Source organism: Aspergillus stella-maris (assembly GCF_047715825.1).
Source record: "Aspergillus stella-maris strain CBS 113639 unplaced genomic scaffold BDV14scaffold_10, whole genome shotgun sequence".
In the NCBI taxonomy this organism is placed as follows: Eukaryota; Fungi; Ascomycota; class Eurotiomycetes; order Eurotiales; family Aspergillaceae; genus Aspergillus; species Aspergillus stella-maris.
This window is the reverse complement of record NW_027396804.1, coordinates 514,460-539,374: the sequence shown is the minus strand read 5'-3', so window position 1 is coordinate 539,374 and position 24,915 is coordinate 514,460. Positions and strand designations below refer to the sequence as shown.

The following is a 24,915-nucleotide window of genomic DNA, read 5'->3' as shown; positions in this document are numbered from 1 at the left end:
CAGGATACAAAACGGGCCCCCCATTCAAAAAAGATTGGCTGTATACCCAAGTTCTAGGCCATGCAGTGGGGCGAAGCAGTTTCCACGGTGCGAATCAGATGCCCAATTTTCAGCATTCAGGAACCGCTGAGGTGGGCCAGCCAATCACGAATTATAGCCTTAGTTAATTGATCGCCCCTGTTTCATCGCTAGAGGAAGTTACCGTACCTTACTCTTGCTGTGGGTAAACTCCCGCACACGCAAGCAAAGCAGCGATGTGCGCTTTTAATATCACTGGATGTCTCCCTCCCTCTCTCTTTTCTCTTCCTTTTCTTCCTCCATCGTTTCTACGTCCTCGTCGAGCATCAGTCCACTCCTTTAGTTTCTGCCTTTCGAGATCGCCGGTGCGGTTCTCAAGTCATTCATTGTCCATCAGAAACATACACTCATTGTCCTTTGTGGCCTCGACTGCGTTTCAGATTCAAAGAACCTCGTTCATTATTTGGCAAAGCGATATACTTGCACTATATATACTTCGTCGACCGGTCAACCTATCCCAACGACAAAAAACACCATCTATCAAAATGCAGCTCAAGAACTCCATGCTCCTTTTGACGGCCTTGACGGCTGGTTCCTCCGTTGCCCGCATGCACGGCCATGAGCGCCGTCACGCCCACCACGCCCGCGAGGAGAAGCGTGACCTTGGTGACATCGTCACCGCCGTCATCGACGGCAAGGTCGTCTCATGGGTCAACGAATTCGCTGGCGGTGCTGCTGCTACCACCACTTCTGAGGCTACCGCCGCTGCCACCACCGTTGCCGCTACTGAGGCTACCGCTACCGCAGAGGCCACCGCTACTTCCGAGTCCAGCGCTACCGCTAGTGCTTCTTCTGTCGCTGCTTCTGGCAACTGCGCCAACTGGGATGATGAATCCGACAGCTACACCCGCGACGGCTTCGGTGGGAAGACTGTCTCCAACCTCCTTGAGTACATCGCCTACATCGGTAACGTTGGAAGCCCCTGGGGTAGCAACATCCAGGAGGTCGATGCCTCCGCGGCTTGCCAGTACAAGAACGTCGTCAAGTTCAGCGGCTCTGAGACTGATGACTGGACCATTGTCTTCTGGAACAAGATGGGCCCCGATGGCAAGCTGACCGGCTGGTACGGTAACTCTGCTCTCAAACTCACCATCGCTCCTGGTGAGACCCGTTACGTCGCCTTCGACGACGACTCCCAGGGTGCCTGGGGTGCCGCCAAGGGTGACTCCCTCCCCACGGATGAGTACGGTGGCTACTCTTGCACCTGGGGTGAGTTCGACTTCGCCAACGAGAGCAACAACGATTGGTCTGGCTGGGACGTCTCCGCCATCCAGGCCCAGAACGCCGGCCAGGATGTCCAGGGTATGAAGATCTGCAACAGCGCCGGCGAGAAGTGCTCCTGGATTTCCAACCTCGCTACCGCCATGGACAACGCCTACAGCAACGCCGAGGAGGGTGTCGATGGCATTGGTGGCAACCAGATTGCCGGCGCCGTCCGTCTTGTCGTTGACATCGACTACACCCACAGCTCTTAAGCTGCTGACCAATCATCTATCAAACGTCTTGGGATTTCGGCGCTTCTGTGTGAATGATTCGTTTCGCTCTATACTCCCTTTCTTGTCGATATCACCTTTTCTATCCTCTTCTCTTCTCTGGGTCCTGGTGGCTAGGAGTAAGCGCTATTGCTCTGCTATCTGTGATTCAACCTACTCGTTTTGTAAATAGAATATACCACTGCTGCACTTCTAGTCTATATTAACGTGATGATGTACATCCTACCTATATACTTATGCTCCTTTGCATCTTTCCTACATGTACAATAATCGCGCCGGTCCAGCAGCTGGGCAAAGCGGATAATCATAATATCTTGGTATCCTCTTAACTCACTTAAGACGTCCTGTAACATATCTCCATTTCCCTTCCTTGATCTAACCGCTCCCAAGTATTTCCCTGTCATCTTTGTTGGTGTCGTAGGCTTCGAATAAAGCCTGTGCAATTGCATATATATCCGTGCTTGCTGAGCCCGCCTCCCCAACTCTACCATCTTGCTATGTTTTCATTTAACTCACATTAGATGATACAATAGACGCTTTTACTCAAATGCAATAGTTAACTTTAGTGCCGTACGTTGTCACCGATCACCACCTTCTAACCATCCTTTCCCCCTTCTGTATCATCAGCTGCCGCCCCTATAGTAAGTATAGCCCGCGCGTATCTATAAATACACCTCACCCAGCCACTCTATTTCAGTTCCCGCTGGTTACCAGCTTAACCCAGTCCAGCTATTTCAAATCAGCTCAGTCTCACTCTCCTAATGGAATTAACAGTTAGTACGGAGTACGAGTATCACAATCCGGAGAACACCGTCGAAGCTCTCCACTATTATCCCCAGGATAAACTCGATCAGATCATACCTTGGCAGGACAGACCATCCCGTCCAAAGACCCAGCGACGAGCCCAGCCCAGCCGAGCCGAGTCGAGCCAAGCTCAGCTCTTGGAAGTGGCTTGTTTGGTGTTTCATCTATATATGGAGACGCGGGTGGGAGAATGGGACGGAATGCGGGATGCGGGTGCGGCGATCGCGGCTACATTGCGTTTTTGAAATAGATACAGGGGTATGGTTGACTCAGGGTTTCTTGATGGGACTGGGATAGGTGATATGGGGTCATGTTTTTGAGGAGAGACGGAGTACTCTGTATCTAGTATCAGTATTGCATTTACAGTATGACTTCCGGAGGCTCGGACGGCCGGGTATAGCCATTCAGGGAAGCAGTCTAGAATAGCAGCCGTACGACTATGGCGGCGAACAAAAGTACGTCCGGATAGGGGGAGTATGCTTTACTTAGATTCTCATGGGCAGTGGTAAGTAATTGAGTTAGCATCAACAGATGTGAGGATGTGACAATAACTATATAGCGAGTTGTTGGTGACTATTGCTATCCTGCTATAAGTGTCGTTCCATCAATTCGAGGGATTCCTCGGCCTGCCGAAGTCATAGTTTGTGATATGGATTGTACTCTGACAGTATGTATGCAATACCTCCATCGCCAAGCAAGGTGGTATAGTCCACTGGACATCTACAGCACCTCCCCGACATGTCCGAAGCAAGAGAGAACCCCGTTATGATTAGAAATCGCCTCATCTGCCATACATATTAGCATACAGTGCTGAACCCAAATAGAGCGAGGTAGAGATAGAGAAGAAAACACAACATACCCAAATCAGCCCACGCACTATTCTGCATCAGGCCTCGCCGCGGACACAAACACATGATTCCCCCGTCGTGAATACCACAAAGTTCGCATTTATAGCCGGTGCGCCGACAGTCGCCTGGGAAGGCATTGCCGCTTAATGACGCAAGAACGAAGGGTCAGCGTTCTTTTCTAGAAGAGGGATTGCATGGATACTTACTCGTTACTCGGTACTATGAACCCGTTGTCATTGCCGAAGCAGTGGTTCAGATCAAGTTTGCTTGTCTTCTTGTTTCCCTTAAAGGCAGTACATGTTGCGACGAGTGAGTGGCAATCGCCAGCCATGTGGATGTCTGTGCAGGTGTTGGAGTAGTCCTTTGCTACGCAGAGGTCGATGGAGGAGAGGGCCAGCGTCAGGGTTAGGAGGACGGTTGAGCGGATGGAAGGCATTGTCGTGGATCTTAGATTGGTGGTGGGGGTTGTGTAGGTAGAAGTGTATAGATCAACTATATGCGAGTGTTCTGGATCGCTTCTGCGATGATGAGGGCATGTTAGGAGACGTTTTATAGGTGCTATGAGGAAGGCTGGTTGTATTGAAAGCTGGAGCTCTGTTGTTGTCGAAGACATCAAAGATACGCAAAGACAAGCTTTTCATTGTGATATGAGGACGTTGGGTGCATTGCGCGTCTGCGACACATATCAAGCCCAGAGGAAGCGTAGAAAGAAACTAAGGGCTTATAAGCGCACACCCTTGCGGAGTTCACGAATGTCTGAAAGCCATGAGACCCAGAAAGTTACATAGCTCGGTGCTCAGTATAGTTGAGGGTTGATGCTTTGATGCGTATGAACGAGAGGTGTGTAAGAGGGAACAAAGAGACCCTTAATTGGAAGACAACAATGCTCTCCAGGTTGACGCTTTGAGCATGTGCTTAAGGGTGTCGAAACAAAGCTCGGCAGGAACGAGAATACGATCGACGCTAAATACTCGGCTCTGTATTCTATCCCTGTCTCTGATGCTGACTGCTCGTAGTCCGGAAGTTGATATGTGCTGTTTTGGCCGGGAGCTAGACTTCTCAAGAGCGAGGCTTCTCAAAGTCAACGTAAGATAAAGTAAGTTCGTCACGAGAAAAGGAACTTCCATTCTAGATACAACCAGCTATGCCATAAAAGAAGTAACCTAAACACCCACCTATTTTACACTGCCCGGGAGCAAGCAAGCAAACGCCATAATGATACAATTTCCTCAAGCAAGCAATATCACCGGTTCATGCAGCCGATTTAGATATTCAAAAAGTCCGCAGCGCTCATAGACTCAGGTAGAGCGAAATCATACCCATCAGACTCCTCCTCTTCTCGCGGAGGCGGTGTGAACAAGCCAATGTGAAACATGTACCCAACCATCGCCGCAACACCACCAACAACAGTCGCAACTGACAGGAGGACATCCTTCTTCTGGCCCAGGGCGTAGGAAGACAGCAGGTTGCTCTCGACGGCAGAGAGCCCGGAGCCAGAGGACTCGGCGGTTTCACGTAATCGGTTGTTCATGCGGATGTCCTTGATGATTGGTGTTGAGTCTGCGAGGGTCTCGAGCAAAGTCGATCCGACACTGCTGAAGGTAATGTGTTGCGGAGCTTGCCATGGAAGTGATGATTTTGTGTCGGTGTTGAAAGCGTCGGAGACTTGCACGGTTCCGTAGAGTTCCTGGCGCATGCGCTCGATGTATTGTGACAGCCGCGGTGCTTTTCGCTGCATCGAATTGCGGAGGAATGGAAGAGGTAGGTCTGGGATCAGGGCGAGGCTCAGGTAGCCTAGAGCGATACAGTCGAGACTTGTTGGCTCTTGCCCCGAGAGCATGTATGTCTTGTCGTCAAGCATTGCCTCGAGCGGCTCGAACAATTCCCCGGTCAGCGCATCAAGCCGGAATTGCTGCCCAGATGACGACTTTCCCAGCAGATTCGAGACGGTTTCCCGGGGTCTGCTGATGAAGTTCTGAGGGATACGGCCGGCAGCGACGGCGGCCGAGTGCTCTCGTTTCCGTTGTTCCTCCGTCTCTTCCAGATCTAGCGCAGATAGACCAAGCGGCTCAGCGCGGGCTTTGGCTGCATTGTGCAGCTGCGGGGGCAGGATCCATTGGTTCGGCCATTGGAGGATGGCGCCATATGCCGGCGACGTGCTGTTGTAGTAATTTTGGCTAGAAACGTAGAGGGAGAGATCGAGGAGGACTTGGGTGCGGGATTCGATGAAAGAGGAGAAGCTATCCGATCGTCAGTCGTCTGACCTTTCTTCTGGTGAGAAAGATAAGCATACGCAACGCTATCCGCTTTATCGAGCGCGCTCAGATCCCTGTCCAGATCCCACGCGCCTTTTGAATATTGCCGCAAGTAATGGACGATATTGCGGAACCTGCTCACCCACGTCGAGCCATTCTTCAGCGCGGGAAGCTCGCCTGCGGGGTTGCGAAAGGAATCGTTTCAGCCAGATTGATATTGAAGATTAAACCAGATGCGCTGGTCAGGTGGAGCTCAACGTACGTGTAGGAGAGACGGTTGGGTCGCTACTTGCGACCAGAACCCACGAGTCCTTGGGGACGGACAGCGAAAAATAGGCAATTGTTGCGAGACATTGGGGGTCGATGGAGGGCAGCGAGAAGCCGGGGCCCCAGACGTGGAGTTCCAAGACCATGTTGCTTTTGCGATCTGACGAGTGACTTGGTATTTCGAAGGCTTGCTTTCCCGTCACTCTGCCGTTGACGTTGACAATAATGTTTGGGAACTGAATGCCGCACGATCACGTGCAGAGCTCTAGCCTCACTTGCCTGATGCCTCAGTCTCGGCCTCAGGCTGCGAGGCAGAAGTCTTCCCCGTATCTTTCTCCGGGCCTCCGTGCTGCTTCGGGTTGTTTGCTATCAACCATGCCAACTCCCAGCGTCCCAAGACTCGAGAAGGCTGCATTTCGGTCTCAGCCGGTCTCATCCCACGCTCCAAGAGACGCATGTCTCAGACAGCAAGATTAAGCGTCGATATCCCGCAGTTGTCAGACCTGCCCCTCAAATAAATTGCTGGGATGATTCGACCAGCTGGCAATGGCGTTATCGTCCCCCCTGTCGCAACTCGCAATCCCTGCGCCAAAGCGCACAATAAGCTAGCTGCGTACCTATATCCGCCCCTCCATCCTGGCATGCTAGCAAGGCTAACCTTTAGTCAAACTCAAGTTCGATTCGCAAAAATGGGCCGCTCCTCGGAATCCTCCTCCAGCCTGGCAGCTGCGCCGCTGCACGGCTGCACGGATGCATACCAGGGCCAGGAAGCCCTGCGAGCGGAAAATAGAGCCGCATCCTTCGACCCAACGGGTTTTCAGCTACGATAACCGATCAGCCTAGATATCGCTATAGGTCCGAGGAGGACTGGATGCCGTCACCCAGCTGATTATCTATCTGCAAGGTCACAACCACTAAGCTCTGCCCGATACGCACACGTTTCATAGCCTCCCGCTATCAATCGCAGTCCACTAAGTGGGTTTACTCCGGATCCGGATAAAGGTCGTCAGCAGCACTATCAATGCCATCGTCGGTGTCATCGGCGGTTCAGGTGTTACCTAGCTTCTGTCAGGTACAGAGTCAGACGGGAGGCTACAGCGTTTACTCCCCGGGCTCGCCGCTCGTGGCTTATCCGGCCTCAACCGCCAGCCAGTAGCCAGTCGCGGAAGCACATGGCATGACAAGTTAAGATTCACGGCAGACAAGGTGAAACCTCAATCTTGTGGAACCGCTAATTCCCTCGTCCATGCGCGGTCAGTTGACCTGCCCTGCCTTGCGATCGGGAACCTTATTTGGATAAGATTACGCTGGGCAAAGGGGGGCCGCCTTGCCCTGAGCGCCGCAACCTCGTATTCGATAGGTAAGGTTGGACGGAAGATGTTCGCCAATGTCGCCTAGCCTGTCAGGGCGGCGGTCACTGCCACGGTTGGCGATGATGGTGGTGACCTGACTCAAGCAAGGGAACTGTGCGTAGTGAGTGAGCATAGAGCATGATTATCGTTGTGAGTGCGGAGTTGCATCTACGTAGTTCATCTCCACTATTCTTCAATTCTCCGCAGCCTCGAGTCGAGGATTCGTCATGGGCTCATACTCTTGCGCATGAATCGTGATCTGAGTTGACTATCGACTATCGGCACGAGCACTGTAGATCGCAGCATGGGGTAGATGATCAGGCTCCAACTCAATAAGCAAGGAATCGTAAGAGTCATAGCGCATTCATGCAGGAAAGCACAGTCCAAGACTCTAAGCCATAGCAGTAAGTAGTACAACTACAAGCAAGGCCCCAGCAGGCTCACTTGGCAAGACAAAACAAGACTTAACAACAAAGTGGCATCATCTCATAAATGTCGTACAGCGATAGCAGCTCCACCATCTGCACTCTGCACTCTGCACTCTGCAGCCTGCAGCTTAGCCAAGTCCCCAAGTTCAGCCTGATGCGGCGGCGGCTGCATTTTGAGGCACCGCAGTTCTATCTCGGACTAGCAGCACTTTAGCTGTGGTCTGGATACAGTAGTAGGCTGTGAGACTAGGCTAGCTGCGAGGATTTGAGAAATTAATTCAAATCAATCAATATTCAAATCTGACTCAGACTCAGAATAATCACTAATAACCTAACTTTGTTAACTTCGATAACGATTATCACGGCCTCACTGAACTAGCCCCGATCACGAAGTTAAAGGCATTGCGTTTGAGTCAAGGTATTACAAATTCGAACGGCTCCAGGTGCAGCTGCAGCTAGCTGCAAGGCTGGGCAAGGCAGGGCAGAATTGCTTTTTGCGGGCAGTAGTCCACTGTACCTACCTAGTTAGCTCGTGAAGGGTGAGGGGAACTCGCGCCGTTGGTAAAACTATTGATTTCCTGCATGATTCATTTTAGAGTGTCCCTGGACAGAACTGCAATCTTCAATCTTGCGATTCAGACTCGATTTGAAGATGAGCCTTTTAACAGATGACAATTATCAGGCTTACAGTTATTGGGAGGATAGGGATTGCATTTGATAGTGGGCGGATAATCTCGCTGTCGTTGAGCCGTGGTTGGCGTATCATATGCTGCAGAATAGTGAGGGAGTACCTATCTATCTACTTCCAACTCTGTCGACTTCGATAGGAGATATTGCGCACCAGGGTACCGTGTGAATAATCGCGATAAGGTAACTACTGTAAGAATAACCCATGAGTCGATGCCGATGACACCAATGACCACCGACCACTAACCACTAACCAGTCAAACTGAACCAACGAGCCTACGACTAACAGCCTAGTCTGATCTCCGGCGTGTCAGTGTCAGGCACCGCCCACCGTAAGCATTTAGCACTAATACTTAGCCACTGCTGACTGCACATCACCCAGCAGGCTAAGTAACAGTAGCAAGTTAGCAGCACGGGCAGCTCGGAGGCTACCCTGAGTAGAGCCTAGCTAGCTAGCTAGAAAACAGGGAAATCGGATACACTAGGCAGCGCATCAAACGGCCATCGCGTCCAGGGCACCTTGTTCCATATCGCATCCTTGTCGAGATGAAAATCGCGCTTGGCTAGGCTAGGCTGCAAGCGCCCCTTGGAGCAGAGACGAGAGCATTGTAGTTGGAGCTAGGTAAGGTATAGTTGGAGCTGACGTTGGGCGTAGCACGGATGCGCAATTTGCGCGGTACGTTAATGGAATGGAGCATGGAGCACGTTGCACGGCGTGAGCGTCGACGTCAGTCTGCAGTTCAGTCTCCAGTCTCTAGTCTCCAGGCTCCATTTCGGTCAGGGCGGGGATGTTTCAGGGCTAGCGGGGTCAGGGCAAAGCAACCAGGGCACTGGGCAAGACAGGACAAGACAAGGCAGGATCGGAGCCGAATTGCGATGCGATGCGATCTCCAAGGTGCCTGCCTTTAGTGTGCAGGTACAGGCGCAATACCTTGGCGAGGTGTTTAATGCTCTTTGTTATAGGATGTCTAAAGTAATGAAGAAGAAAGAGTGTGGAAGTAGTTGTTTGTGAAAGTGATCGAATCGATATTATAGTCAAGATGCTGCGCAGTACAGAGTACGCGGTGGGGTATATTAACTCTATTATACATGCCGTTGCTTCAATGATGGAGAACAAAGGAAATAAAAGAAAAGAAAAAGAAAAGAAAAAGATCGCGATAGAGAAAAGAGAAGCGAAGCGAAGCGAAGATAAGAAAGGATGGAAGAGGAAATAGATGCGCTCTCAGACAACCGCACGTAATTGCTCGGAATGATGAGATTCGATACGATAGACAAAAGTGAGTCAATCGAAGACTGAAGTCCGTATCGCCGAATCAGCAGGCGCGATCGGACCCGGGGGCCTGACAGGAACATCAAGTAAGTTGGCACTTGTCAAGCATATGCAAGCCCAACTGAAACACAACGGCGGCTGTGTCACTCGAGGCCATGTCATGATGCTGTCATACATTCGAGGACAATAAATGCTTGCGGGGTTGGTTGGCAGTTGACTGATGGTACTGGTTGCTGACTGGGCCAAGGCAAAGTCGGTGGGGTAATGATATTGTTATCGTCAAACCGACAAGGGCCCCTGCACCCGAGCGAAGATCGAATACCCGCGTGTACCGACTGCCAGGATTGCGTGTCGTGATCTGAGAGCGCTATTGCTGATTTCGTGCAATGCGCCCGCGCTTGCAGAATGAAGTGTAGATGATAGATAATGAAACCGAGAAACCCGGAAATTCGAGCCGAGAATGATGATTAGGCGCCAGGAATCGCAATGGTCGTTGCTTGTGATTGTGCTGGTCGATGCAAGTTGAGATTAAAAAGGATTGGCCGATAAGAGGCGTATGGTAGCAAGGTGGTAGATTAGGAAGGCCGTGGTATAGTTCCGAGAGTGATCATCGTGGGTTCCAGTGTCCCTTGCGCAAACCAAAGGATGCGCGCGGATTCACCTGAGATCGCTTGCTGAAAGCGTCGCATGATGGAACCGGTCGAGTCGGTGGTCGTCAAGTTCGTCAGAAAGCCAGCGCGAGGCAAGTGGCTTACTTAGGAAGAGGAGGCAGAGGGCCCTTGGGGGGAGGTCCAGGGCAGGGAGGGAATTGAGAGGCACCGACGGAAGGCATTGTGTTGGTTGTGGTGGTGGTAGTGGTGGTAAGAGTTGGTAGTAGGTAGACTTGGTAGGGGTAGAAGTTGCTGTGTTCTTGTGTTGTAGAGTGGTAGAAGACTGTCTGAAGATTGAAGGAAGAAATCGCAAAGATCAAGGCTGTCGAGGCTTATTATATCGTGCCCTGGAAAAAATGTACCAAAAAATAAAATTATATCTCCGAGCGGAATAGCCCCAAAATAAAACTCCATAAAAGAAAATAGTAGACCCCAAACAAAAGAAAATAAAATAAGTCTCAGCATTATTAAGGGCATCCCTGTTCGTTTCCAGAAGACGGGCTCCACCATAGCCCGGACAGAGGGAAACCAACGACGTCAGTCTCTAACACTAGCGCAGGCCCCCAGTGGACTGCCATATGGCCTGTCCCAACAAGGAAATCCCAGAGAAACTTTCTAGAAGTCCTTCCCGTCCTTCCTCCTGCTTCACCGCCGAACTTGGTGGAGGACGGTTTTGCCTCCCCCTTTTTCTGCGTCTCTGTGGTCCCACTGATCAATTTCCGAGGTGCAAACAGGTCCCAGGTGAACACAAATCACACCCATCCTGCAGACCCACTGCTACAGATGTTCTCTGGCGGCTTCTTTCAGCTTCTGCCTGCTTTCACACCAAGGAGCCGTCACGGTGGACCGGGCAGCCGTTTGTGTCAACCGGATTCAACCTCGTAATCATGACTACACTACTATTCTGGGATGCGGCCTCCGGCGCAACCGGCTCAACGGACATCAGCTGGACAGCCATGTACCACTCAGGCCTCTTGGTCAGATAGATTGTGCATTCCTGCCGACACGTGCTGGTTCGTAGATCCTGGGATGGGGCAGGGATGGAGGACTGCAGAGCAGAGACAAAGAAAGCGGGCAGCTTAGCAGTGCCAGCCAATCTCAGGGCGGGATAGCGAGCAGTAGCGCTGACTGCCTGAGCGTCGGACCCGAAAGTATGAATCATCAGGATTCAGCACACCGGAGATCTTAGCCTCAGCAGTCGTAGTCGCTGCCAGAATACCGGGACATCCTCCAAGCCACCACAAGTTCACGGCCTTTCGCATCCTCCAGGTCAGACGCCTCAACATTATGCCAGCAGAGGCAAAAATAGGCGCAGATCCCTCGAAACTCAGAATTAAGAATACGGGCAAAGAGGTAAAACCGAATAGGCGAGGCCGGCCCTTGCAGGTTCAGGCTTGGTCAGGGGTTTTGGCCAGGGGAAAATTCGCGAGATTCTGACAGGTCGTTTCATCGACAGGGAAGGTTGCTCAGGTAGCACAGAAAACAGTCTGTGATCGGTCCCAGCCAACAGGGCAGAGGCAAATTATCTCTTAGTCTTGCGTTCCCCCATGCATTGCCGGTGTTTCAGGGGTCCGATCAGAGGAGCGCCCGCATCACGAAGCCGCCAACGAGAAATCAGAAGATCACGCGATGGAGTAGCGGTGTTCGTATCCCAACCAGGTTTCAGATTGCTTTTGCATTTGATGTCACCCATCTTTCTGCTAGACTGCTAATATTGTCGGGGAGACTCCCGATCGCGGTCCTGTTTTTGGGAGCAACACGAGGCAGCTGAGGGTGAACTGAGAGTGAGAGTAAGACCACCACCCCAGGAACCGGGACAACTGTTGCCGTTGACCTGTCACTTTGGCATTTTCCAGCGGGATGATCGAAATTTGCGAGAGAGAGTTTTTGCGTCGAATCCGCCACAGAAATCTTGGATTGCTAGAAGGGATGGACGACGGAGCAGATCTTCCCGAAGCCTTAACTCTCCCGGTACCGTAGCGGGTTTCGCAGTCTGCCACGAGGGAGGCAGGAGTCAGTCTCCCGTGTCTTGTAACTCTTATTCCATTTGATATCAACTCTGTACTCTACACTGCACTAATGCATATGCAATCCTGACTCAAGGCATCGTCCTTACTGCCCAATAACTAGGTCCAATTTCCCAACACCGGACTCATGCAAGCCTTCAGTAGTCCTGCGATCCCCTGTCGATTTCAAGATTGCTTGCACGGGCCAAAGGCGATCATCTGCAAAGCAGCGGGGGAAGCACACTCTGATCATTCCTGCCTTGACCTGAAGTGCCAGTGGAGGCACTTCGTCCTGCATGCCTACTTTTTGGCAACATGAATCACACCTACGCAATAAGTATTATGATCAACTTTGCAGCAAGAAGAACTGCGAGGACGAACATCGGAGAGCGCATCACCTCCCCAGCAACCTCCACCAGCCCTTCATGATTGACCGTTCATCATCCGCTGGACCAGATCGCGTCACCGCTAAACAGATCACATGGAGTTCAAAATCTGGAGCCTCTTTGGCCGTCGACAAGTCATCGCGTTCGCTGGTGGTGCTAGCGCCGTGGCGAACAAAACACATGGCAATGATGGCACGGCCCCAAGTGGGCATTGTGGCCCTAGTTAAATGAGCAGACCCACCTACTGGAGCAGGTCTTTCCGCGCCGTTGCTGGATGACTGGATGGGAGCAAAATTTCCCCTGATTCGGGAGGGTCTACCTAAATCCTCCAGGAGCTTGGCATACTGCGAGGTTGGCGACGGCGTTCGCACTTGGCTTTTTTGAGGTTGCCTCGCAGCCTGCAAGCTTTGCAGGATCATTTTCGTGATAGTGAATCATTATCATTGCTAATGGATTGTTGATTGTTCAGTGTCCGGGGTTTTGTTGAGTGTTGAGTGCGTCTTGTCTATCGGAAACTGGCAAGGGTTCAGGTGATCGGATGCTTCGGGGACAGCGATCATCTCCGGTCGACACTCGGCGCCTCGGCGTTAACTCCAACGACTCCAGCAAGGCCACCGTGGAATCTTCCAAAATTCTTCCAAAGATTCTTCTCATCTAGTTTCAGATCGGAGGGTGTTGCCCTTTCAACACGACTCCATCGGCAAAACGGGCTTTGTGCTAAGAATAATAGCGATCAACCGTGGTTCGCATCAGAGTCACCCGAATCCATGGTTCACCGCTCCCCTAGCAACCTACCAAGCGGGCCCTGAACACGCCGTTGGGAACTCTCAAACGGTCAACTCCGGGGTTTGAAGTTTCACACAGCCTTCCAGAAAGACGGAACGATGTCTCATCTGCGCTCCCGTCATGGAGAACCAGCGATGACTCCCTAGTTGATTCAACCGAGCCATATCTGATAGTGTGCTGATGTGCCTACCGCGTACATATTGGTCCATATCCACAAACACGGCACAGTAAATGAGCTTGCAGATATTTGCAATTGATGATTAAGCGCACCAATCAGGAACTCTCTGTCAGCTTCAATATCGATAGGGATGAAGTTGACGACTTGGCATTAAGATGGCCATGATAACATCATCGGATCCACGCGGCTTTGGCTGAATTATCCTCGCCAGTTGTGGCTGGGAGCATTATCAACAGAATAATCTCTGCCTTGTTTGCTTCAGAAGCAACCGGTTTCCAGCTCAATTTGTGGCAACTATTATCTGAGCCTACGCATATGAAGGTGGACCTGCAGCAAGTTCCGAATAGAGGACACCCTTGCGATGTTTCGTCTCATCTTGACGTGGAACATGATCACCAAGACCACCCTCACGGTCTCTCCGGGGTGCAGCTGGTCATGACTCGTCGGGTAGTCAGCCGAAACGTGGCCCTGGTTCCAGCTGCGTATCAGATTTCGTCGCTCGATGTGCCGGTAGCATGATGCTGGAGCTTATCGAGCAGTGTTGCGCTACGTTTCAGACTTGAAACCGGTTGTGGCGGTTCATACCAGAAACTCCATGTTAAATGAGCGATGAATCAAATGAACACCTTATCCTGCTGCCTGCGCGTGCGCATGCGTGGCACTGGACACTGGGTTATGTGGATTGTGGACTGTGGAGAGCTGCAGTGCCTACTACAAGATGACATGCATATGATTCCCAACCAAGTTCCAACTACGCGTCAAGCCACAAGCTTAAATTGCGATTGCGAGCTAGGGAGTCTGGAGGATTCGCGGCATAATTTAATTTATGTCGCAGCATTACTTCGCATTCGTTGCTTCTAGTGCTGATGGTGATAGGCTTGGCTAAGATTTCCTGTGGCATAATCGCTTGCTGCTAATCTATATGCCATGTGCCATGGCTCAGGCAGGACGTTGTCGCGGCTTGGCTTGCGATTTGCGCGGCCCCTCGATGAAACCGGATATCGTATATACAAGACGCCTGCGCCAGCTGCAGAGCAGAATCGGGATCTGACCCCGAACCATCGGAGCCACGCCTGGCTCCAGGATCAGAGAGCGTTTCGGCTTGAGTGCTGATGCCACAACGGGCCTTACGCCGTCGCGGCGCGGTGTCAGACTCATATTGCAACTCCTCCGCATAGCTGCGAAAGATTAGATACGCGATCCTGTAAGGTTGCTTATCGGGCGCCGTCGCGTGAGCGTGATGTCACGTTCGTCGTAAGTCGCGTGGGGTATCGGAGCACTAGCTGAGCTCGTTATCTTGCGCGATGCACGGCTCTTGCGACTGGTGACTGGTGAAACGGCGAGCAAATGCGCTCAGTCGGAAGTCTGCACGACATTTAGGCGATAGACGCTCGAGCCCCGAAAATCCGGAGCGTGAGTTGGAGATATGGCGCTGGCTATCGAGAGCCAGCGGAGAGCGCGGGTATCGTTGAAAGTCGAGTGAGGCATTTTGAATCCATCTCCAGCTTTGGCCTCTTACTCCTCATCGAGGTCGCCCTGAGCTTGGGTCGATATCCACTCTTCCATCAAGACCTGACGTTTAGGCTCCGCTGTCTCTCTCCTACCGGCGCCCTTGTCTCCCTTTCGCGTGACAAGCAGACAAAGCATCCAGCCGTGGATGTTGAAGCTTTCGTAGTTGGTATTGAACCCTAGTTTCTTGTCCTCCTTCTCAGCGTCGTCTTGCGAGAGTGTATCTCGCTTCCTTTTCGGGCGCTGACCCTCTGACGTATCGTCTGCTTCTTCCTCCGCTGCTCGCGGGATGTCATCCATCTTCAAATCTGACTCGCTATCGCTCTCAACCAAGATCCCAGCGTCAGGCTCATCGCCGTCTCCCGCATATGTGCCCGTTCGCTTGCGCTTCGTCGATGACTCCCCAAATATCTTGTGCCTCGTCAGTAGTGAATGGCGGGTACGCGACTCGCGGAGAAACAATGCGACCTCGAAGTCATCTGGTTATAGCTTGTCAGCACGGATGAATTAGCCTTGAGACTCGATTTGAAAATCACCTTCTGCTATCACATCCTTCACTGGCTTCCCTTTCTTCTTAGCGAACAGTCTTTCGTTCTCTTCTCGCAGCTTCGGGAGGACTAATGGTCGAATAGACGCGAAGATGCGAGGCAGGACGGGATCGCGACTGTTGAGGAGCCATCGCGTGTCGGAGGGATCTTCGAGGTAGATTCGGCATTCGAGGACGGAGTATTTGCTGATCCGAAGGTACCGCCGAATTGGAGCCATAATTGTTGTTTATAAAGACTAGATGTCTGCGGATCTAGTCTCCGGCGTCGAAGATGTTATCGCAAGTCGATGATGTTAGGCTGATATGACGCGGCTTAGGTAATCACCTGCAAGTCATGCCGCAAAGATAATCTCTAAGCACGTGATCTAGTCAGGTGCCTGGACCAATCAGCAGCAGCCCAAAGCAAAGGCAGCATCCACCCCACCCATGGGCAGCGTGCTCCCAAGGTCCTCAAAAACTCTACGGCGTCAAGACATCCGGGCCTGTCCCCAGGGTCCTCACGCCCACTGCAACCCGGATGTGCCCGCTTCATTTCGACTCCCAGTTCCCACCATGAGTCTCTCCCTCTTCTCCCCCGCCAACTTTACACCCTACATCTATACGGTGTTTTGCTGTCTTTACCACAGGCCTTCTAGTTAACCAGGCGAGCCGTTCCTTCTAAAGCTCTCACCATTGTCCTTTCTCCGCCAGTTGGTCTGTGTTGCGACGCTGTGTTGCTCTATCGCTCTGTGTTACGACTTGCATCCCACGACAAGCCACCACCACAAAGGTCCTCACGCTAGGCTCTTGTCGCCCCCTTCTCAACACAGGTTGGGACTCTTGATAGGCCTCGCACTCTCCGGCGCATATTACGAGGAACCACTCTCAACGGACATTACCGCTTGAGGCGACTCGAGCGAAGTATCTGTGCGTGGGGGGCGTGCTATAAATCTAATAAAGAAGCACTGGACAAGAAAAACCAAGAGCTTCCAAGCATACCAAGCACCAAAAATTCGACTTGGCCTTCCTTACGGTCCCCTCAGGTTTTCCACGTGGTTTCGATCTGGTCTGCATTCCAGAGATCTGTGGCCCTGTCCGACACTTGACACTCTCTATCGGGTGTTGATCTGCATTAGGAGCTGTCAATTGGTCTCTTCGTGCTTCTTTCTTTTTCTGTTATTGCTACGGCGGTCGTGCCTTGCAGTTGTACGACGCTCCACTTCACTCATCAATCACGATGAACCCCATTCTTCACCTCCTGCCCCGGGCCGAGGACGGCTCTGCTCCCGCTTGTGAGACAGGCAATGAGTATGATGGCCGCATGGGCGTGCGCATTTCCTCAATCTTTGTCATTCTTGTTGGCTCTTGCTTCGGTGCCTTGTTCCCTGTCTTTGCTCGCAGCTTCGGCAACTCCAAGGCCCTGAGCTACGCCTTCTTCGTCGCCAAGTTCTTTGGTTCTGGTGTTATCATCGCTACTGCTTTCATTCACTTGCTTGGCCCTGCTGAGGAGGCTCTCAAGAATGAGTGTCTCACTGGCCCTATCACCGAATATTCCTGGGCTGAGGGTATTATTCTTATGACTATTGTCGTTCTCTTCTTCGTCGAGATGATGGTTATGCGCTACTCTCGTTTCGGTGCCAGCCACGGCCATGACCATGGCCATGAGCACGACAGCCACAGCCTCGAAGAGTCCAAGAAGACCGAGACTGCCCCAGCCGATGTCAAGAACCACATTCCTGGTGAAGACCACCTCGGCCACCAGCGTGAACACCACGACATCGAGCTGGCCGACAAAAATTCCTCACTCGAAGAATACATGGCGCAGCTTACCTCCATCTTTATCCTCGAATTCGGCATCATCTTCCACTCTGTCTTCATTGGCCTGACCCTTGCTGTCTCTGGCGAAGAGTTCACAACCCTCTACATCGTCCTCGTCTTCCACCAAACTTTCGAAGGTCTCGGTCTGGGATCTCGCCTCGCAACTCTCCCTTGGCCCCGCTCAAAGCGCTGGACACCTTACTTCCTCGGTCTGGGCTACGGTATCTCGACCCCTATCGCTATCGCTATCGGTCTTGGTGTTCGCAATTCCTACCCGCCCGAGGGATACACCACACTTGTCGTTAACGGTGTCTTCGACTCCATCTCAGCCGGTATCCTCATCTACACTGCGCTCGTTGAGCTCATGGCCCACGAATTCATGTTCAGCACGTCGATGCGCAAGGCTCCCATCAAAACTGTTCTCGCTGCTTTTGGATTGTTGTGTCTCGGTGCGCTGCTCATGGCGTTGCTTGGGAAATGGGCTTAAGCGATTGTTCCCGCTTGTCCCTCCCGATTCTCAACGGAAAAAAAAAGTTTAGTATATAGGTTATGATCTCACAACGATTTAGATGATCGCATGCATCTTTGTTTAGCTAGCTGGTTACTACGGATATGGGTTACGCTGTTTTGTTTGCACGTATTGGCTAGGATTGTAATATGATACCATTTTGTGCCTTTCAATTATTTTACTTGAAATTGTGGTTTCTCGTTTAATGTAACTCGTGAATCTTTGTCGTGATCCTGTGTGTGGTGGGTGTGCATTCTCTGTTTCCTACGATGCCATGCAGCCGGCTGGTTAAACTCAGACGCAAAATATATATCCAGGTGCTCTAACGTTCCTCACGCAACCCCAACACCAAATCCCACAATATCCAATACACATATTGAAAACCCAACAAGCGAAAAGAACAAGTCAAGCCATAAAACCAATTCAGTATCTCAGGCAGGTCTTCGGGAGGGTCGCGCTTTCCATAAATCACATAGGTAAGCGAAAGACGTACGCGAGGAAGGAACGAGCGCAAATAGAGAAGGTGCGACCCGCTGTAAACCATGCTATTACAAGAGGAAGGCACGACCGCGGTCCACTCTGTCGGCCTGGGCGCCTATCGTTATTGCGGTAGGTGGCCAGCCTCAAGCTGAAGGGCCTCGCTACTATATGCACCCAGATACCTAATCTACTCTACTACTGGATAGCAGGTCATAATGAAGAATCCAGAACCGTGGTATCGGATTTCAAGGTAAGATATTCAGACTAATTACCTTCTATGGGTATCATATGTACTCTGTATGTGGCCTAATCTACTCCGCCGCCTTCCATCTACTGTACTGTAAATCATCCTATATACAACGCGTCCTCAGAAATCGGAATCCAACTCCTAATCACTCCCAAGAGAACAAGGATACCAAAGTCCACCTAGCTTGAAAGCATGAAAGCGCACATGCTCGCTCTGTTTTAATCCATCGAATCAAGCGCATTCTCTTGAACGGCTTCATGCTCCGAAACCAATATGCCCACAAGACACTCCCCCAGAATCGCATCCCAATTAACCCAAGGATGAATCTCCAAGAACAGTTTCCCCGAGTCCTTCCCCGCTCCCCTCAAGAGCTCCCCCTTCCCACCAGGGTGAAACCCCAAGTATGGTGTAACGTTATATACCTTCCCCTGGTACGACGTCCAAGCGTCCATTCCCTTCCTTCCATGTTGAGCCTTCAGCATAGACGGCGTAACTTTTATGAGGCCCGGCGGCATATTTGCGCCGCGGAGCTTGTGGTTCGGGTTTGAGGTAAGTGCTGCCCAGTCGAGCGGGGAGAAGCCCGGTTCGAGGATTGCGCGCTGCGATGCCTTCTTCGCGGGCTTGAGGGTTACTGTGGTGGGGGAGAGGGAGTTCATGCTGTTCGGGCGACTGCCCATTCCCATGCCGGGTGGGACACGGAGGGAGGATGCGGCTGAGGGGGGTGGGCTTAGGGTGCTGCCGGCGCTGGAGGATGGTACCCGGCCTGGGACGCTTGGTCGGGGTGGTGCGAAGCGGCCTGGTGGAGGGGCGAGGGAGCTTGATGGCTGTGGTTGTAGTCGGGGAGGTTGTCTTTGTGCTGATGGTGGTTGGAATCTTGAGGGTGGTGGAGGGGGAGGCATTAGGGAGGCGTCTGTAGCCTTGTTTGCGGCGGGGGTCTGTGATGATGTCGGAGTCGGACTCGGGGTAGATTTGTTCATGGCGTTAGAGGGTGTGGGTATAGATAGTGACGGTGGTGCTAGCGACGGACCCGTCGTCGTCCTAGATTTTGAATGTTCTTGCGCTTCCTGAGGCGTGCGCTTTTTCTCCGTCTCTTCGCCGTTCAGTTGAAAGGAGGGGACGACTGGGAGAGGGGCGCCGTTCGACGGCGAAGCTTTCGGAGTTGTTTGAGTCTCTTCAGCAGGGTCATCGCTTGCTGCTGGTGCTCGCGGCTCGAGCTTAATGACAGGAGCAGTGCTTTTGCCCTCCGTACGGCGTGGAGCAGCCTTCTCATTCTGTGCGGAGTTGATCTCGGACGGACGGGCTTGATCGGCGGCGGGCTGAGGCGGTTCAGGGAACCAAGTGGCCGGAGGATGGCGATAGAGGAGGAAACATGTCGTCGCGACGACTATGGCGACACCTACCCAGCCCATGACGGGCAGATAAGTGAGTGCAAGGTGGTTATGGAGTGAAGTTGGTGTAGTAGCGCCTGACTCCGGAGATAAATTGACGATTTAAAATAGCAGCGGTGGCCCGTGCTTGGCTCTCCAGTCCCTGAATGAATCCAGGCTTTGACCACTTATCAATCACCGTTTACTCCGGATCTCCATGGCTCAGAAGCTGCTGGCTCTTGACAACCTGTCCGTCTATCATTCGCAGAAGTAAGTGGATCTCTCGCGCCTGTGACCAAGCGAAAATGCCTTCAGAGATCTGCCCGATAGTAAAGTGCAATCTAATCACGTGACTTCGCGATATAGCGCGTCCCCTCCAGATTGGAAGGAGCATGAAGCCAACCGCGAGCCAAGCGCTTAAACGCAGCGATGGCCTCACTTGATCTCATACTTAATGGCCTGAATAATGCTCAGACAACAGCGGTTACATCACCAGCATCAATCCTACAAGTCCTTGCTCCTCCGGGCTCCGGGAAAACCAAAACACTGACCTCCCGCGTCGCGTACCTCCTCGCTCATAACGGATACCGCCCACAAGATGTCATCTGCTGTACATTCACGATCAAGGCCAGTCGGGAGATGCGAGAACGGCTGACCAAGTTGGTCGGTGATCAGGTGCAGTCGAGGCTTATATTGGGAACGTTTCACTCCATTTGTCGACGGTATCTCGTGACTTATGGGCATTTGATTGGCTTGAAGAAGGGGTTTGGGATCGCGGATACAAGTGATTCTTTGGCGATTTTACGAGTTAGTATAAGCTGTCTATTTGAATGCTGATTGATTTACTGATGGTTGCCTGCAGAGAATCGTTAAGCGGTTACTACTCGGAATCCAACCAAATACGGCGAGATCGCGGATATCACATCAGAAAGCGCACAATGTTTCTGCAGACGAGGCGGCGTCGAAACTCAACAAGGATAGCAAGTTCCTCGAACAACGCGAGTTTATCCAGGTTTACCGAGAATATGAGAATGAGCTGGCGACCTCAAACCTGCTTGACTATGACGATCTGCTGCTACGATGCGCAGATCTACTTCGACGGCATCCAGAGTGTGTTTCAAATGTGCAAGTTGTGCTTGTAGACGAGTTTCAAGACACAAATCAGATCCAATACGAGTTGATGAACCTTCTTGCCGCACGAAATAGGCGCATCACAGTCGTCGGCGATCCAGATCAAAGTATCTATGGTTTCCGCTCTGCAGAGATAAAGAACCTTACGCGAATGCAGCGGCTATACAGCAACACAGAGGTAGTACTTCTGGAGGATAATTATCGCTCCTCTGGCTCTATTCTCAAATCTGCACAGGATGTCATCGAACAAGATTCTGCACGGCCCGCGAAGAAGCTGCAGCCGACGCACAGTTTTGGCACAATGCCAGTCCTGCGCAAGCTGCCGTCGGCAGAAGCTGAAGCCCAGTGGCTTGTTCTGGAAATCAAAAGATCTATAGGTCTAACGGGAAAGCTACTGAACTACTCTGACTTTGCCATACTTCTCCGGTCGGCATCGCTCTCGCGGGTCATCGAATCGGCAATGGGCAAGTATGGTGTGCCTTATCGCATGGTCGGAGGTCTAAGGTTCTTTGACAGAGTCGAAGTCAAGCTACTTCTGGACTACCTGCGCGTCATTAGCCATCCCGATAACACAGAAGCGCTTCTCCGTATCATCAATGTCCCATTGAGAAAGATCGGCGAAGAGACTATCAGGACACTGCTGAGCAGTGCTGAGAAAGCTAGCAAGTCTCTGTGGGACTACATCAAGGATGTAGCACAAGGTCGCAGGTCGACCGAGAAGCCTTTGTCGAAGCCTGCCAATCAAGGACTGTCTACTCTTGTCGGACTGATCGAGTATTCCAGGGAGAAGCTTCGTGAGTGCACTGACCGATCTGCTCCCCGTAAGCTCTTGGAGATTCTGATGAAGAGGCTTTCTTTCCGCGAGTTCCTAACGGCGACTTATGGTGCGAACGATGAGAACAGATGGGCCAACGTGGAAGAACTCATGACTCAGGCAGACGATGCAACTGGGTCTGAACAAGAGGAACAGAAGGAGGAGAGCCTTCCTGAGATCGAGGGCGTCGCTCAACATCAAGAACATCCCGGCGAAGAAGCCTTGTCCCAGTTTCTCGCAAACGTCGCCCTATCTACTGAAATCGTCCCACAGCCAGGCGCAGAGGGAGAAGATCAAGCAGATGAGAAAGTCACCATCTCGACAATTCATGCAGCGAAAGGTTTAGAATGGCCTGTCGTGTTTGTTCCAGCAGCATACGAGGGTATAATCCCGCATTCAAGAGCAGAGGACTCGGACGAAGAAAGGCGACTGCTTTACGTCGCGATGACCAGAGCACAGGCACTGTTGTACATGAGTTATCCGCTTCGGCAGGCCCGAGATGGCGCAGAAACCAGCGTGACGTCGTTTCTTCCGCAGGACTTGATCGCCTCTCGTCTTCGCACGGTAGGGCCGAGATTTGAAGAGAGAATTGTCTATGGCATTGCAGACATACTGCGTCGAGAACGTCCATCGGTCACGGCTATGGTGGAAGGCATCGGGTCTCTTCCCTCGGTCTACGATGATCAATGGGGGGAGGATGGACAAGAGGCACCCAATACACTGATTAGACGGGATGGTACTCGAGCATCCGAAGATAAGCCATCCAGTAAAAGACGGCGGTACGATACTGAGCATTATCAGACAGCCACAACCGTCACGAGGATGTCTTCGACGTATACGGCGAACGGATCGAGCTATATGGCACCGACTACCATGTCGGGCTTCTCAACCGCCCGCGAGTTCATAGCAACCTCAGCGCAGAATCAGAAGTCACCAGCCGAGGAGGAACCTGCCGCAAAGGCGAAACCATCAGTTGGCGCGTTCAATCGTCCATCTGCTGCTCAGAAAAGCATTGCTTCGTTCTTCGGTCAGTTTTCGCCGCAGTCGACGCAGCCTGGTGAGACGAGCGTGAGGCATATTCAGCCTTCGCAAGGCCGAGCGGCTCGCTTGAATCAACCTAGCCTGGCAATATCGTCATCAACTGCGCGACCAAATGCAATCCCAACGCAATTGACCGGCCACCGGCCTCCATCCCAGCACTTTCGTCCGCCTCGTCCGGCTCTCGAACCTTCCGATCCAAATCGGTACACATGGTTGGCTGCTTCCTCAAAACCCATGGAAAGGGCAAACTCGCAATCGATCAGCGGTCAGATGAACGCGAACACGGATGTCAGCCGCAAGGACTCGGTGTCGCAGGCTGTGGCGAGCGAGCCGAAAGGCTGCGCAGGAACAACGGTAGGGGGTATGCGGCCAGCAACCACGTACCACACAACGACGATGTCAATGGCACAATCGGGAGGGCTGACTGCGAGGAGAACGCTGGGTATTCGACGTAGTATGAACGGATGGGAAGAGCGGATGAAGAGAGGGAAGTGAGCATGGGCGAGCGTGAGCGAGGAGGTGTGTAGCCTTTGCTGACTTGGGCATCACCTTTGGGCAGCATCTGCCTTTGTCATTGAAAACGTCAACAATGGTCGTACAGACTATGACGCAATGCAGGCATGAAGGTATGGGACAGGTCAAACGCTACAGGCGAACGGCGAACACCGCTCTGAAGTATATCGATGCAGTATGCACCTATCGCTTGGATAGGAGGTATCCAGAGTCTCAGACAAGTACGAAGTACAGCTTTACGAATCAATGACGAATCATTGTCCTCATTGCTCAATGGTCCAGTCTACGTACCTGATATCTGATATCAGCATTCCTCAGTCACCGCTCCTCTCTCGTCAACCCCAGCCCAGTAGTCAGCAAGGACGGGTGTCCCTGGGACCGACCCGAGCTACCCCTTGACAATTCACCCAAATTCAGTCTGGATAGACTCCACCAAGATCTAGAATCAATGATTGTCACCGGCTAACCTGCATACCCGACATCCACGTACCTGTGGTATGGAGTAAGTTCTCCACGCCGAGTCCGTGCATAGCTGGGTCGAGCCAAGTCTGGAGCGGTGAGGATGCTTCAGGACAGAAAGAGACATGCCAGTTATCGTCATACGATTGCGGTGTTTCTATCTAGGGAGAGACCAACTGATACGAGCGAGCTGCTAGACCGTCTTTCATTGTGGTACAGACTCCAGGTTTCAGACAACTAATTCTACTCGGGGCACATTCGGAAATTATCAGTCTCGTCGCAATCGGAGCGATCTACATTGAAGTCTAAGCGCAAATTGGGGTGGAAGAGTGGAACAGTGCTCAATAGTGTAGTATACAAAGCTAGATGCAAACAGGATGGGCATGAATATCATTCCTCCAGTACCCGTAGCTCAGGCCTCAGGGCACACTGCACACCGTACGGGGTAGCGTAGGAGCTATGCACTCAGGCTCAAGGGGGCTGGCGCTGGCGCTGGCGACCGCAAAACGACGTCAGTGAGCATAGCTAGGTACTCGTCTCTGCCATGTCAAAGCGAAGGCAGGGTCCAGCGACACCTGTCCGAGTATCGCGGCGTCGTCATCCAGGGGACCCAACGCCAGGGCAGCCTAACCGACAGCAGCTAGTGACTTGTCCCCGTGAAGGAGACCCAGCGCCCATGCCAGCTCCGAATAAAGCCGACGCAGCGCAATAACGAGGCGGATTCGCAAGGAGGTGTTTCTTTTTCCAGCCTGGTTTTCCCGAGCGTCATCAGTCATCATTATCAGCCACTGACGAGTGGGCAGTCGTCGGGAGAAGGGCACTGGGCAGCAGTGGCACCACGCAGCAATGGCAGCCGAGTGATCCATTTGGCAGGAGTCGCTTGGACTGAACTGGCTAGCCTTTGTTGACGGACGACTTGTTCGGGTTAGTCTGTCTTATGTCATCAGGGGATTGCACTAGGACTGTTTGGGACTGGCGCTATTAATAGAGGATTGGACGGACTGGTCAAGTGAC

General features: G+C 52.1%; 7 protein-coding genes across 7 annotated transcripts; 2 read left to right on the top strand and 5 right to left on the bottom strand.

The window, feature by feature from the left end:
• Positions 1–321: 321 nt before the first annotated feature.
• Positions 322–2,060, top strand: aspf4 (allergen Asp F4). The gene has a single exon (XM_073767837.1). It carries the CDS (start codon positions 564–566, stop codon positions 1,551–1,553), a length of 990 nt encoding a protein of 329 aa, XP_073631153.1. The 5' UTR covers positions 322–563; the 3' UTR covers positions 1,554–2,060.
• A 264-nt stretch (positions 2,061–2,324) lies between these two features.
• Positions 2,325–2,595, bottom strand: BDV14DRAFT_168408 (uncharacterized protein). Its single transcript, XM_073767836.1, has one exon. The coding sequence runs from the start codon at positions 2,537–2,539 to the stop codon at positions 2,339–2,341; it is 201 nt and encodes a 66-aa protein (XP_073631152.1). The 5' UTR covers positions 2,540–2,595; the 3' UTR covers positions 2,325–2,338.
• Positions 2,596–3,095: 500 nt separating this feature from the next.
• BDV14DRAFT_197416 (CVNH domain-containing protein) lies at positions 3,096–3,659 on the bottom strand (the record flags this gene model as incomplete). Its single annotated transcript, XM_073772682.1, has 3 exons — positions 3,096–3,160; positions 3,235–3,365; positions 3,430–3,659. The coding sequence occupies 3 exons, from the start codon at positions 3,657–3,659 to the stop codon at positions 3,096–3,098; spliced, it is 426 nt and encodes a 141-aa protein (XP_073631151.1).
• A 450-nt stretch (positions 3,660–4,109) lies between these two features.
• On the bottom strand, positions 4,110–6,081 carry BDV14DRAFT_9095 (Tom37 C-terminal domain-containing protein). The gene is made up of 4 exons (XM_073777839.1): positions 5,741–6,081; positions 5,517–5,655; positions 4,399–5,463; positions 4,110–4,294 (listed from the first exon to the last, which is right to left on the bottom strand). The coding sequence occupies exons 1-3, from the start codon at positions 5,889–5,891 to the stop codon at positions 4,488–4,490; spliced, it is 1,266 nt and encodes a 421-aa protein (XP_073631150.1). The 5' UTR covers positions 5,892–6,081; the 3' UTR covers positions 4,110–4,294; positions 4,399–4,487.
• Positions 6,082–14,833: 8,752 nt separating this feature from the next.
• On the bottom strand, positions 14,834–15,866 carry BDV14DRAFT_9041 (uncharacterized protein). The gene is made up of 2 exons (XM_073777822.1): positions 15,534–15,866; positions 14,834–15,476 (listed from the first exon to the last, which is right to left on the bottom strand). The coding sequence occupies exons 1-2, from the start codon at positions 15,760–15,762 to the stop codon at positions 15,004–15,006; spliced, it is 702 nt and encodes a 233-aa protein (XP_073631149.1). The 5' UTR covers positions 15,763–15,866; the 3' UTR covers positions 14,834–15,003.
• A 421-nt stretch (positions 15,867–16,287) lies between these two features.
• Positions 16,288–18,000, top strand: zrfB (low-affinity Zn(2+) transporter ZRT2). The gene has a single exon (XM_073777829.1). It carries the CDS (start codon positions 16,761–16,763, stop codon positions 17,826–17,828), a length of 1,068 nt encoding a protein of 355 aa, XP_073631148.1. The 5' UTR covers positions 16,288–16,760; the 3' UTR covers positions 17,829–18,000.
• Positions 18,001–18,558: 558 nt separating this feature from the next.
• BDV14DRAFT_9025 (uncharacterized protein) lies at positions 18,559–20,312 on the bottom strand. The gene has a single exon (XM_073777817.1). It carries the CDS (start codon positions 19,983–19,985, stop codon positions 18,795–18,797), a length of 1,191 nt encoding a protein of 396 aa, XP_073631147.1. The 5' UTR covers positions 19,986–20,312; the 3' UTR covers positions 18,559–18,794.
• Positions 20,313–24,915: the final 4,603 nt, after the last annotated feature.